Source organism: Centruroides vittatus, unplaced genomic scaffold, assembly GCF_030686945.1.
Source record: "Centruroides vittatus isolate TY-2023 unplaced genomic scaffold, ASM3068694v2 contig_628, whole genome shotgun sequence".
Taxonomy (NCBI): Eukaryota; Metazoa; Arthropoda; class Arachnida; order Scorpiones; family Buthidae; genus Centruroides; species Centruroides vittatus.
Window position 1 is genome coordinate 3052789 of NW_027122385.1, and position 12734 is coordinate 3065522.

General features: G+C 27.9%; 1 protein-coding gene across 5 annotated transcripts in view; it reads right to left on the reverse strand.

Moving 5' to 3' along the window:
* The window catches only part of LOC136979555 (upstream stimulatory factor 2-like), a 61078-nt gene extending 53378 nt beyond the window's left edge, over nt 1–7700 (reverse strand). For 3 of the 5 annotated variants that reach the window (XM_067275559.1, XM_067275561.1, XM_067275558.1), the window contains exon 1: nt 7133–7295. In XM_067275559.1, coding sequence (XP_067131660.1) covers nt 7133–7164 — 32 coding nt within the window. In that variant the 5' untranslated portion in view covers nt 7165–7295. Of the gene's footprint in view, nt 1–7132; nt 7296–7460 lie in introns of those variants that run through there. The other 2 variants (XM_067275560.1, XM_067275562.1) reach the window with 2 other exon arrangements.
* Between the last annotated feature and the right edge of the window lie 5034 nt (nt 7701–12734).

A 12734-nucleotide genomic window follows, 5' to 3' on the forward strand; every position in this document is an offset into this window, starting at 1 on the left:
TTAAATGCACATTAAGAGTTGCATGACTTGTACTAAATGCCATTTACTTTTTCTAAAATTGTGAAATTAATTCAAATCACCCTACTCAACAGCCTGAACTCCAGCAAAAGTTTAGGCTTTCGAGTAGGGTGATTGAATACAATATATCCAGCATTTAGCTATCATTTTTTATTGTGAAATTATCATTGGCACATCAAAACTACAATTACATTTTTAATTTCTTTCTAACAATATAAAATACTTGTGGACTGAAAAAAATGTATTTTTTTTTTATGTTTGTTTTAATGTAATTTGACCTAAAAATTCATAAAAGTAAACACTAAATTTCAACTTGCTGTAAATTATATGAAGCTTAACTGATTAACATAGGAGTTTATGTAATTGGAGATTGGTAGGTTTTCTTTCAAGTTCAGGATAGTGAAACAATAGCGAGGTTGAGTCCAAAATTTTAAATGTAAAAACGTGTATGTCGGATGTTCAGCGTCGCTTTCCTGTAAGCCTAGAAGTTTGACAATGGTGTTTGGAAAGTCAGTGGAATCATGCTCGGCATTCCAAGTGTCATTGTCAGACTTCTAGGCTTACAGGAAAGTGGCGCTGAACGTCCAATGTACACGTTTTCGCATTTAAAACTCTGGCCTCAACCTCACTAATTATTACTTTTATGGGAGGGTGTTAGGAGAGGAGTGAGGCATGCCCACTTCTAAAATGTTTTATTACTCAATTAAAAATGCTCCTTCTTGGTTGAAAGTTGGTCAAATTACAATGCTATTGTTTTGTTCTACTTGGGAAAATGTTTTCTTTCAGATTACACACTTAGTTTTGTCTGATCAGATTACCTTAATTTTTTACCAATATAGTCATGCTGTTTAAAAAAACAATATTGCACTAGAGAAAGCTGCAAATAGGACTGCCAGATTTCCAAAATCAAAAAAAAAGGGATATGTTGATTATATAGACCAACAGTTAAATTTATTTTGAACAACATGAAACGTATTTTAAACATTGTAAATCCAAATGTGACCGCCATAAATATTAGTCATTGGACCTATTTACTCATCTGTATAGAACTGACAATAACTATATAATCCACATTTAAAAAAGAAAGATTAAATTCCTAAGAGAAACTATAAAAAAAGTAAAATTTTATATATTTTAAAAATTACCTGACAATTAATTAACTAGTTATTAATCACACAGTTACATGATTAATGAACCATTAATTGTGACTGTATAATCAGCTAACTTGACAATCAACTCATCCTCAGAAAAGAGGTAAAGTAAGTGCAGACTCTATGCAATATATGTGTGCAGCATGAATTTAAAAGCCACATGTCCACACAATGAGCCATTACTTATGAGTAAAATGGAAATATAGTGGCTTATCTGGATAAAAAGCACATAGACTAGAGCACTGACATGTGGTATTCTTTCATTTTTGGATGAATGCAAATTTAATCTGCAAAGATATGATGGTAAACTATGTTAGACATAGAAAAGGTAAAGACTATAATGGACTACTTGATGTAAATAGTACAGTAGAGCGTCGTTTATCCGATAGCCGATCAACTGAAACGTCGGTTAGGCAGAAAGTTTTCCAGTCAGACTGTGTTGTGCTGAATTGAACATTTTTGGTACTAGATTAAGTTCTAAAGTATAATTTTTTTTGTTTTTTTTATACTTTTCAATATATTTATTTTGTTTGTACAAAATAAAGAAATAATTTTTAATGATACAATAGCCACAATTATTATTATAAAAATTTTCATTAGGCTTAAAATCGATGAAAATTCAACACGAAGCGACACGTAACGGAGAAAAATTTCAATATGGGATAGGTTAATATATTTTTTCGTACATAATCAGTTATCCGAACAACCCCAGTCCCCGATTGACTTGGATAAACAACACTCTACTGTAGTTTCTGGTGAGTCAAATGGTGTAGAGATCAGTAAAGGTGTCATTCAAATGAAAACAAGCCAAAGGACATAGTAAAATGCTGAATGGATATATTTCAGTATATCTGACATGAAATATAGGTGACATCACTGTAATGTTATGAGATTGACAGGTAGTTTTGCAATCATGTGGCAAAACCAACAATCTGTCTTTATTCAGGATGTTGTGCTAGTTTACCATCTAAACAATCTTGATTAAATAAACAAAAGTTGAACAGCAAGTAGAAATCTGTTTTTTAACCATGGAAAATGGCAAGAGTATAGAAATCCATTGTTGCATGAGTAACATGTGAAAGACATGCAGGTTTTGTATATGTTAAAGAATGGAATAAGAGTTCTGAAAAGGGTGATCATCACTGTCTAATGTTTCAAGACTAGTGCAAGCAAATCTTGTTATAACCAATGCTTTCATAGCAGAAGTTAAGTCTTATTCAAAAAAACAAACAGTCACAGTGGAAGCACTTGCCAACAAATGCTGGAATCAATGTTGAGATTATGCTCACCATTATCCAGGATTATCTACTATACTGAAAGATTTGCACACAGTGGATGCCAGACAAATTTAAATCTATGTGAGAATGACATCTGCATGAATCTTTACAAGGAAAATTTTATGAATATCATGCTGTTTTATTGATAGAATAGTTGTAAATGAAATGTGATGCTTTCATTATCAAACAACGAAGCAGCCAATGGAAGCATACATTGTCTCTGCCACCAAAGAAGTCAAAGAGACATGTACAGAAAGTTACGTTGATTTTTTACCTCAAGGGTCCACTATTGATCTCCTCACCTATAGAAACATTCTAAATGCTACTTTGTATACAGAAACTCTCAAAATCTCTTCAAGCATCAAATCAACTCCGAGCAGCCAAGCTGCTCACTCTTCGCAATAACACTAGCTTCCAAGCTGCAAAAGTTGTCAAGGAATGCTCTTCAAAATACAAATGGTATATATTCCAGTACAGCATACAGCCCACCTGTCTAACTTTCACATTTTCAGAGAAGCAGCATCTGCAGGGTCACAATTTCAAAAGTAAAGGATGAAGTTCACAAATGGGTTTCTGTCATCAACCTACCTACTTCTATATAATGAATCAAACCTCTGGTGTCACAGTAAGACGAGCTTTATAAGACAATCATAACTTGTTTTAAAAATAATTTCTTTATCTTATAAAGGTCTTTCGGCTAATTTCATTTGTATGACTCTTATATTTGTAAAAAACTATTTGTAAAAAACTATTTTGTTACTAAAAAATATTTTGTGTTATTTATTTCTGTGTTTTTTATATCTATGGAGACTTGAGAGACTCTACTATGTCATCCAAACAAAGTAGAACTGATTCTTCTGCATCAAACGAGAAAAGAAAACTATCTTTGGAATGTAAAGTTAACATTATTAAAGACTTTGATACAAAAATAATAGGGGTTACAAATTTTAGAAAATATAGACTCCAACGCAGAGCGCATTTCTTCTACAAAATGAGAAATAAAAAAATTATTAGCATGCTACAAGGAAATTTTGCAGGAGAAAAAAAATCTTTGAGCTGTCAGACGAATTTGTTAGATTTTATGAAGCCTTCTACATCAAAATAACTTCGGTTTATGATTTTAATAATATAATTTGCTATACATATGTATTATCTAAGATTTTATTAAACATTTTTTTCTATATTATTGTTTTCTTTAGTTTCCGGCCCCAATTAAAAATAATTTGTACGTATTTATATGCAAAATTATACTCCAACTTATGCAAATTCAACTTAAGTGGTTATCGCTCAGTCCCACCTATCACATAAGTTCAGGGTACTAGTGTTTTGTTCTATAAAATATATTGAACCAAAATTTGTTGTTAAGATGTCAATAGGAAATTCACATAGGAAATATTTTTGAAAGAAATTTAATGTAATCTTCAAAAGAAAACATATTTTAAAAAATAAAAACTTGTTCTAATAATTTACATATTGATATATATTATAAGAATTATAAATAACATCCAGTACAGGAACTGTATGTTATTTATAATTTCTATTTTAAAATTTAATGATATCTAAAAAAATTTTAAATTTGGATTTTAATTTTTTGACAATAACAAAAATCTGTTGCTGGAAGACTGTTTTATTCAATGTTTCAGTAGAAATATTTTCTTGTTATAAGTACTTAAAAAACTTCTTTATTTCAAAAAAACAAAGTTCATAATCAAAAGTTAGGCTACACATTTACATCTTCAAAAACTGGTTGTATTTAATAAATAATAATAGTAATAATATACACAAAACCAGATTGCTTAACATTGTTCTGTCTGGTTAACATTGTGCTTACCATTTGTTAAGATATATTTGATGATGTTTGTTAGAAACAGATAGATGAAAATGTTCATATCATTTAATACTTTTATTCCGTTTACTGGTTTAGGTATATTTGTATGTTTTTCATTAAAAATTGCATTTAAAATTTTAATGAGTACAATATAATCTATTTTGAAATTTTCCTGAAGTTTTCTTTTCAAAAATTTTAAATAAAAAATAAAAATTTTTAAAATTTTTTATAAATTTAGTTTTTTCTGAATATGTCAAAATGGCAGTTTTACCACATTTGAAACTAAGGTGCTGATAACTCTAGAACAAGTTTGTTCCATTTTTAAAAGCTTTTTCTTCTGAAAATAAAATTAAAAATTATTCCAAAAATGATAAAGTATTTATTTTTAGAAGAAAAAGATCAATGTGTAATTAAAAAGTGAGAAAGTGAATAAATTTCAGATGTACATATAGGAAACTTGAATTTCTCAAAATTATCCAGCAATATCATTGCTTACAAATTTAAAAATAAATTTATAAAAACTTACAAAAATAAATGTTTAAAATTTCAGCATTTTGAAATTTATTGTAGAAATCCAATGCTTATATTAAACATTTTGTTTAATGTTCTTAAAAAAAACTGACTTTTTCTCATTCTTACATTTAACCATTCTGAAAATATGTCTGTAAATGAACTAGATGGAGTTTGAAAATATTTAAGGAATAAAGTATTGTAAATAATGCTCACAAAACTCTTTGTGCTTTGCATGTAATTGTGAAGCATAATAAGGTTTAAACTGTCACAGTTCTGTTACAATACCTTAGTAGCAAAACATTTTTCGTAATTACACAAAAAGCATAATAAGCTTTGTGAGCTTTATTTACATTTATTAATGCTTTGTTGCTGGAAGATTACTTTATTAAAATATTGATTTCTAAACTAAGTCTGGAATGGGTTTTTATTTTTATATTGATTGGTTCTCTAATATCTTTTTGAATGAAAAAAAGAATGCTTAATATGGCACAAATTTAAATTATTAAAGTCTCTATTAATGTAAGAAATTATTTCAAAACAAACATTTTCAAAAATTTAAGGAATTATAATTGTTTAATTTGTGGAACTAGATTATTCATTGTATTAAATGTCATTATAAAATTCCTATTTTGATTATTATACAGATATTTCCATTTAAAAAATGAAAAATACACATTAATATTCTCATATATTTTTTTAACAGAAAGAAATAGCAGCAACTGAAACTATCTATTTTGAAACTAATACTAACTGTAGTTAATAGAACAAGAACCAAATATATTAATAATCAATGCAAACAACAAACAGCATCTGCAAGGCTCACATAACAAATAAATCATAACACAAAACAAGTTTCTATGTTCAGATTTCAAAAAAATTTTAGTTTGTCAGTTAAACTGAAATATTTTATATAAAAGTTTTGTATTATTTTAAATAGAACATTAAATATCAACTTACTTATTCAGCAGAAAAAATACGATTAATGTTTTGAGAATTTAACTTGTCAACAGTAAATTTTTACCATTCAGAAACAGCAATACTTCAACAACAAAGAATAACGCATACTTATGCAACAGTTATGTAATAATTTGATTTTTATGGAAACATATTATTATACAAATATATAGAAATAAACAAAAACATATCAACATATTACTTTTAGTAGTTTTATTTAAAGCAAAATATTCCAAAAAGTGATAATTCAGATTTCTTATGTTAACTAAAAAGTAGATGACCTCAGATCTTACGATAATTAAAATAATAATAATAATAATAAATTAAAGCAATTTATAATTTATACATCAAATCGAATAACAGCTGAATTCAAAATCCAAAAATAGCTACATAGTAATTATAAAATTATACAATATCAAGTCTGAATTTAACACTTCAAAAATCAAGAATTAAGTCAGTGCATAATTTGAATAGAATCAATATTTACTTCTTTTAAGAATTTCTATATATATTCATTAAAAAATGAAATACAGTATCAATAATTCATCATCAAAAACCTCTTAATTTTATTTATGTTATAAATTAAAATCTTAAGTTCTGTAATTTTAAAACATTTATGTATAAATGTCAAGAGATTGGTAATTCTGTAACACCAACAAATGTTCATGGAATGTTTACAAATTTCTAGATGAATTTTAAATTTGATTTATAACATTGTTATACTTAAAATTATTTATATTTATTTTCTGTTAAGTATTTAGCAATGGATTGGATTAAATATTTTTACCATTAAGTTATTATAGCTGTTTTTTCAACCATGTTTCTTTATAATATACATAAAAGAGTATTAATGAGATAAACTTTTGTAATTTAAATTTTAAAAAATTACACATCAGATCACTTTTTGTTGAACTTAATTAAAATAGAACTTTTTTATTTTCCTTTTCATTATAATATGTACAATTTTAAACAGATTTATAAGGATGAAAACTATCATGAAATATTATAGCAAAATAAAGCAATAAATCACTCAAGAAAGGAAAATTTCCACATAAATGCAATGCACTTCTTTAGATTAAATGTTTCTTTATCATATCAAAACAATTCAATTGGAATATTTTTTCTACAGCGTATGCTTCGTGTACCATTTGCTTATTCAAGGAAGTATAAATGCAACACTACAGAATATATTGGGAAAATAACGCCGAAATTGTGGTAGAAAAGCATTTTATAGTTTACTCAGCATTAGCTGGTTAACTTAATAAACTTTCAATGAGAAAGCTTAACATTGATAAAAATTTTAGATTTAAATCAGGATCAAAGGCGTGGTGACAACATAGCAGGATGATACGCTAGTGAAGAAATGCCTATACCATTGTTTTTATTCTTACCTGGTATCTAGGGCTTGATCTAACATATCCATGTGTGTGTTTGAGTCAATAGTTTTGAATTTGCCAGCAAGTCAACCAAGATTGATCAATGGACTAACAACCAAGTCATGTGAAGAAAACATGTGACAAGATGGCGACCGATCCACGTCCACCTCTTCAAATCTACTGTTGAGATTAATGCGCTTAATCATTAATTTACATTTAACGCCGGGAAAATGGAACGAAATACTAAACTATAACTTTATAAATGTAAATATAGATAAAGATAACTTGTACAGTAATTTGTAATTATACGTACGTTATTAACATATTCGAACTATTTACTTACTCGACGAAATACATTCTGTATAGATGAAATACATCCAATCCTTCTGAATTTCCGGACTTGATGACGTAGTTGGTAAAAATCCAATTTTCACGTGTACGATTCTTTTTAGATAATATTGTTTAATATTAATTACTATACAAATAAATTCGAAATTTAGGAAAATCCTCGTTTAACTCGTATATAACTGTTTTGTTACGGGATTTTTAAGCGGCCGAGGTTGACCTTGACCACGTGGATTGATGATTACTTTGATGACGTGAGGTGGTAAGAAGGAAATTTCGACTTTTATACTATCATCAATTAGTCATCTAACAATTTGATATAATGAAAATAATAAGAATAATGTAAATATTCGTAATAATAGGTTATTAACCGTAATTAAAACTTTTTTGCACAAAGTGTTATACTCGTTTAAGTTTAAAAAACACTTAAATTAATAGTAATTACTTTAAAATTCTCCGAAATTTTGTAATATAATTTTAAATAATTGATGTAATTTTAATAAAAAAAACAAAAAATGTTCATTAATTAAAAGTTTTTATTTCATCCAATCACACGACTCGTTATAACTATTTACATATGTATGAAACTTCACGTGTACTTCTTTTCTGTTTCAGTTAGTCAAAACAATTAAGATTATAATTTGAACATAATTAAATTCTGATTGGTTATATTGTAATCTTGTAACCCATACAAAGTTGATTTCTTAGCGCTAGTTCCACAATACACTGCTCAGTATAAATATGAATAAGAATAAACTATAAAATAGTTTTCTATACAGGCCTATACATAAATAAATTCACTTTCAAACATATACAATATCAATTAAGAGATTTTTATATTTTTTCTCTTATTTTACTATATCTAAGTGAGATTGCTCACTTTTAATATAATTACACACATTTTATGTACAAAATCACCCTTTTTATGTTAATAACTCCCCGAAGAACTGATTTTAAAATAGGACCTTGATCGGAGCGAAAAGTATGTATTGTTGGCAGTCTTTATTGTATTATTCTAGTAGAAGAGTAATGCAATAAACAGTTTTACTGTATAAAAATAATATCAGATAGTACCATGTGCTTGTAAAATAAGGTAGTTGATGTACTTTACTGTACCTGTGGAATATCTTACTTAATATATTTACAGAATAGGCCAATTAATATGCCTATAGAAAAGTCCAGTTACATGTCTGTAGAATTGAGTGTAGAAATATAATAGCAACCTACAATTGGTATCAATAGAATGTAATTACGCGAAACTTAATTTTCACATCAATGTCCAACCTTTAAAAAACTTTTTTAATAAAAATTTAATTTTTCTTTAACTTACTGATATTTAAGGTTCAAATACTTAAGTTATTCAAACAGTAATTTTACTGCTAATTACTTTTGAAAGCGTTCATTTATAATTATTGTCGACTAAATTGTGATATGCATTTCACATTACATTATTAATTAATATATTATTCGTTTTGTACTTTTTCACATAAAAATAATCATTATACGTAGAAACAAGAGTTTTAGAGCCTGATATATAATTTATTTATTTCAATATTTATTTAATAATAATCCTATATATTTTCTTATATATTAAATTTTAAAAACTTCTGAGAAATTTGTTATATATTTGATAAAATTAATATTTCTTCCTTATTTATGTAGTTATGACGATAAAATGGCACAATAGATTTTCCAGTAGTTAGTTTATTGCCACTTCTCTGAGCTAATAATATACTCTTCGATTAAATCGTAATTTTTTGGTAACCTTACATGGAATAAAACGTAAATTTTAAATATTTTGTGCAAGTAATTTTTAAAACAGGTTTTTTCAAAACGTTCCAGTAAAAAATTGAGTCGTAAATTCATTACTATACAGCTGTAGAAATATTTTAAGAAATAACACGATGTGTGGTGCCATCTGTTGTCCAGTTTTCAAATTAATAATTTCTGTCTCTTTTGATGCCAAGTATTTATTTTGATTCGATTTAAAAAATAAATAAAATTTTTAATTAACAATTAATTTACGCAACCTAATTTTGCAATAATATTATAATAAATATAAAATTGTTTATTTTAGCGGTTATTTTTAAGCCTGTAACGCTATTTGTTTGCGACCTTGAACCTTAGTATATTTTACAGTTTTAATTAAATACATAAAGTTAAATTGAAAAATGTCTATAATATTTTTCTTTGAAATAAATAAATAAATGTATATTTTAAACTAAAATATTTGACAAGTCATATAACCTATTAAATAACTGAGAGGATATGGAATTTTCATTTTTGGATTTTTAATTTAGAGTTAAAAAATTCGCATAGAATAAATTTTTATTTATTTATTTTATTTTAATTAAGACTAAATTTTTTTTATTATTATTTTATGTATCTTCTAGAATCGTTGAGTAATTTCTTAAAAATATTGAAAATTAATAACTATAAAATCAATATAAATTGATACATTTGTTTTATTGTTTATTTTTATTTTAAAATTTTAATGATAACTTCATTTTTATTAATAGGTTAAACACTCTTGTATATCTAAATGTTCTAGTATGAAAAATTCTAGAGATTATACATACATATCACCACATTTAAATAAAATTATAGTTTTCTTATCTCGTTGAGCTGCAATTTGAAAAACTGTAGACCTACAAATTCCCACTGTCGTCTGTCTGGTGTCTGTCCTTTCTTAATATCAAGAAAGAAATTAGATGAAAGTCGATGTGAAAAGCTTGAAGGTAGGATGCCTCGATTAACTAGATATGAACTTCGGTTTGCACCGAAAATCATGTTATTTCAATTCAAAAATTTTTTCCTGAAAGGTGTTAGATAGATGACCGGCACGACTTTATTGCTAGAAAGAAAATACAGGGCAAGCTGCTGCTAATTTGAGGTGGAGAACATATATTTTAAATAAATTAAAAATATGATTAAAAATTGCATTCTGACATTGTGACGATGTCACAATAAATAATTGCTCGTTTAATAAATAATAGTATAGTATCTTAATATTTCTATAGAACGGGCTAGTTAATATGTCTATGGAATGGTCAGCTTATTTGTTTATTAGTAATGTGTTTACAGAATGGGCAAGTTAACTGTAGGATAGAAATATATGAAACAGCTTCAATTCTTATCAATTAATAAAGGTTAATTACTCGACATAATCTTTATATCAATCTGCCAGAAGTGATATAAAAATATCGACTAACAGTAGCCCACTGAAAATACAAAATGTACTCTGTAATGACTTGTTTTATTCATTATTACTTATGCCCGACATTATCAAATATTTTTGTAATTTAAATTGAATTTCATAATATGGAATTATTTAATAATAAGGAATAGTCACAACGTCTCCAAACACGAAACCGTGTCCTGGATGGTCCTATTTAGAGAATATTTCGGCGACAAATTTCTGTGGATGTAGAATTGATATGGTATGGTTTCCTCGTAGTCTACATTTAATAACAAATGAAAGTTCTCTTCTGGCATTGGGAAAGAGAAAATTTCTTAATTCTGCCTTATAACAGTTTTAAAAATGTGTAAAAATAGGGAAGATATTAATGATTCCAATGGGCAACATAGAAGACGTTTAGAAGAATATAAACTTATATTTATATTTGTGAGTCTACAGATAACTTTTAAACTGAATATATAAAGATTTTGTAGCCATTCTGTACCGTTAATATCTGTCTATTGGAGATTTCTAGCTGTACTTAATATTCTTAAAAAGGATCAATCAGGTGCAATATATCTGTACAGACGAATGATAGAATATTACGGTATATCAGTCATTGGATTTAATGTTCCGATCATAGAAAATCCAATAACAAAATTTTTAAAACTTTAAAAAAGTTAAAATTGATTTCATTGTAGAACTCATTAACAATTAACAAAACAAACTCAGCAAATGTGAACTCTTTGCTGAATTAAATCAGTTTAAAAATAAATAAAATAATTTCATAAAAATTAAATAAATACGATGCAGATTATTGTGTACTTCAAATGATTTTAATCACTTATCTGTAAAGTTATTAAGGGTCGTTGTGATTGATATTAATTAAAGGTTATTTATCCGATCCGATATGTTATTCGACTAGAAGATACATTTTTTTGTAAATGTCTTTGGAGAGGGGGGAAATTCTCCCATTTATATGAAGATAATGGCTCGCCATCTTATCCTCCGGTGTTGTGATTTGCACTTGCACACTGCAATACAGGTGACTACATCAAGAGGACAAAAGAAATTTGTTGCTTTAATCCTTGTCTTGTCCCTACGAAGCTCAAAAACCATGGAATTTTTTCTTAGAAGTGAAGTTGTATGTCCCCATTTACAAAGAGTTCTTATCAGGAGTCAGACTGGCGCCTAATAAGGACGACTTGTGCATTTAGATACTTAACGAATTATAATTTATTTTATTTTAATTTTTAGTTTGACACTCAATCTTTGATTGAAAGTACGAATATTAACAGTAGAAGGGAAAAGAAATGTCTGAACCATGGCATCATCAAAACTATAGTAAAGCTCAGCTTAAATTTGGGCCACTGTGAAAGCTAAGGATCGCTGAACACTAATAAGTAATTCACAACAAAATACAATCCGAAGGTAGGCGTAACATATTCTACCCTTAATTAATTACCTTACAAAATTATTATTATATATTATAATAATAAATGTGTTAAAAAGCCGCTTTAGCATTCGCAATAGTCCAAAGTTATGGTGAACTGAACTACGCGTGATAAACGGCGGATGGCCGAGCGGTCAAGGTGGTAGCCTACTGCTCTGGGGGACCCGAGATCGAAAAATCCCCAGGAATTTTTTGGAGTGATCCGTCCGAATATGTCGGGCCCGTTCCTCACCACTCGGCCGCCCTATTGCAAACCACCCTCGGCCGCCACTTTATCAAGTCTATTATGGGTCCGGCTGAACCCATAATGGGCTTGCTTAAAGAGGTCCTCTTAGTGCCAACAGGGCGGAGAGTTAAAAAAATTACCCGTGATCAAAACGTATCGATAATGGTTCAATAAATCACAGGATTTGAATTTATTCATCAAAATTTATTTCGTCCCCTTCAAAGTAATCCCCTCCTACTGAATGCACTTATACCAACGTTTATTTCCATTCCTCGAAACATGCTTAAAGTCATTTTCGTGAAGTCTCTTCAGGACTCGCAGCGAATTTTGTTTTATGACATCAGTCGACTCAAAACTGTGACCACGAAGCGGAAATTTTAGTTGAAGAAACAAGGAAAAGTCACACGGTGATATA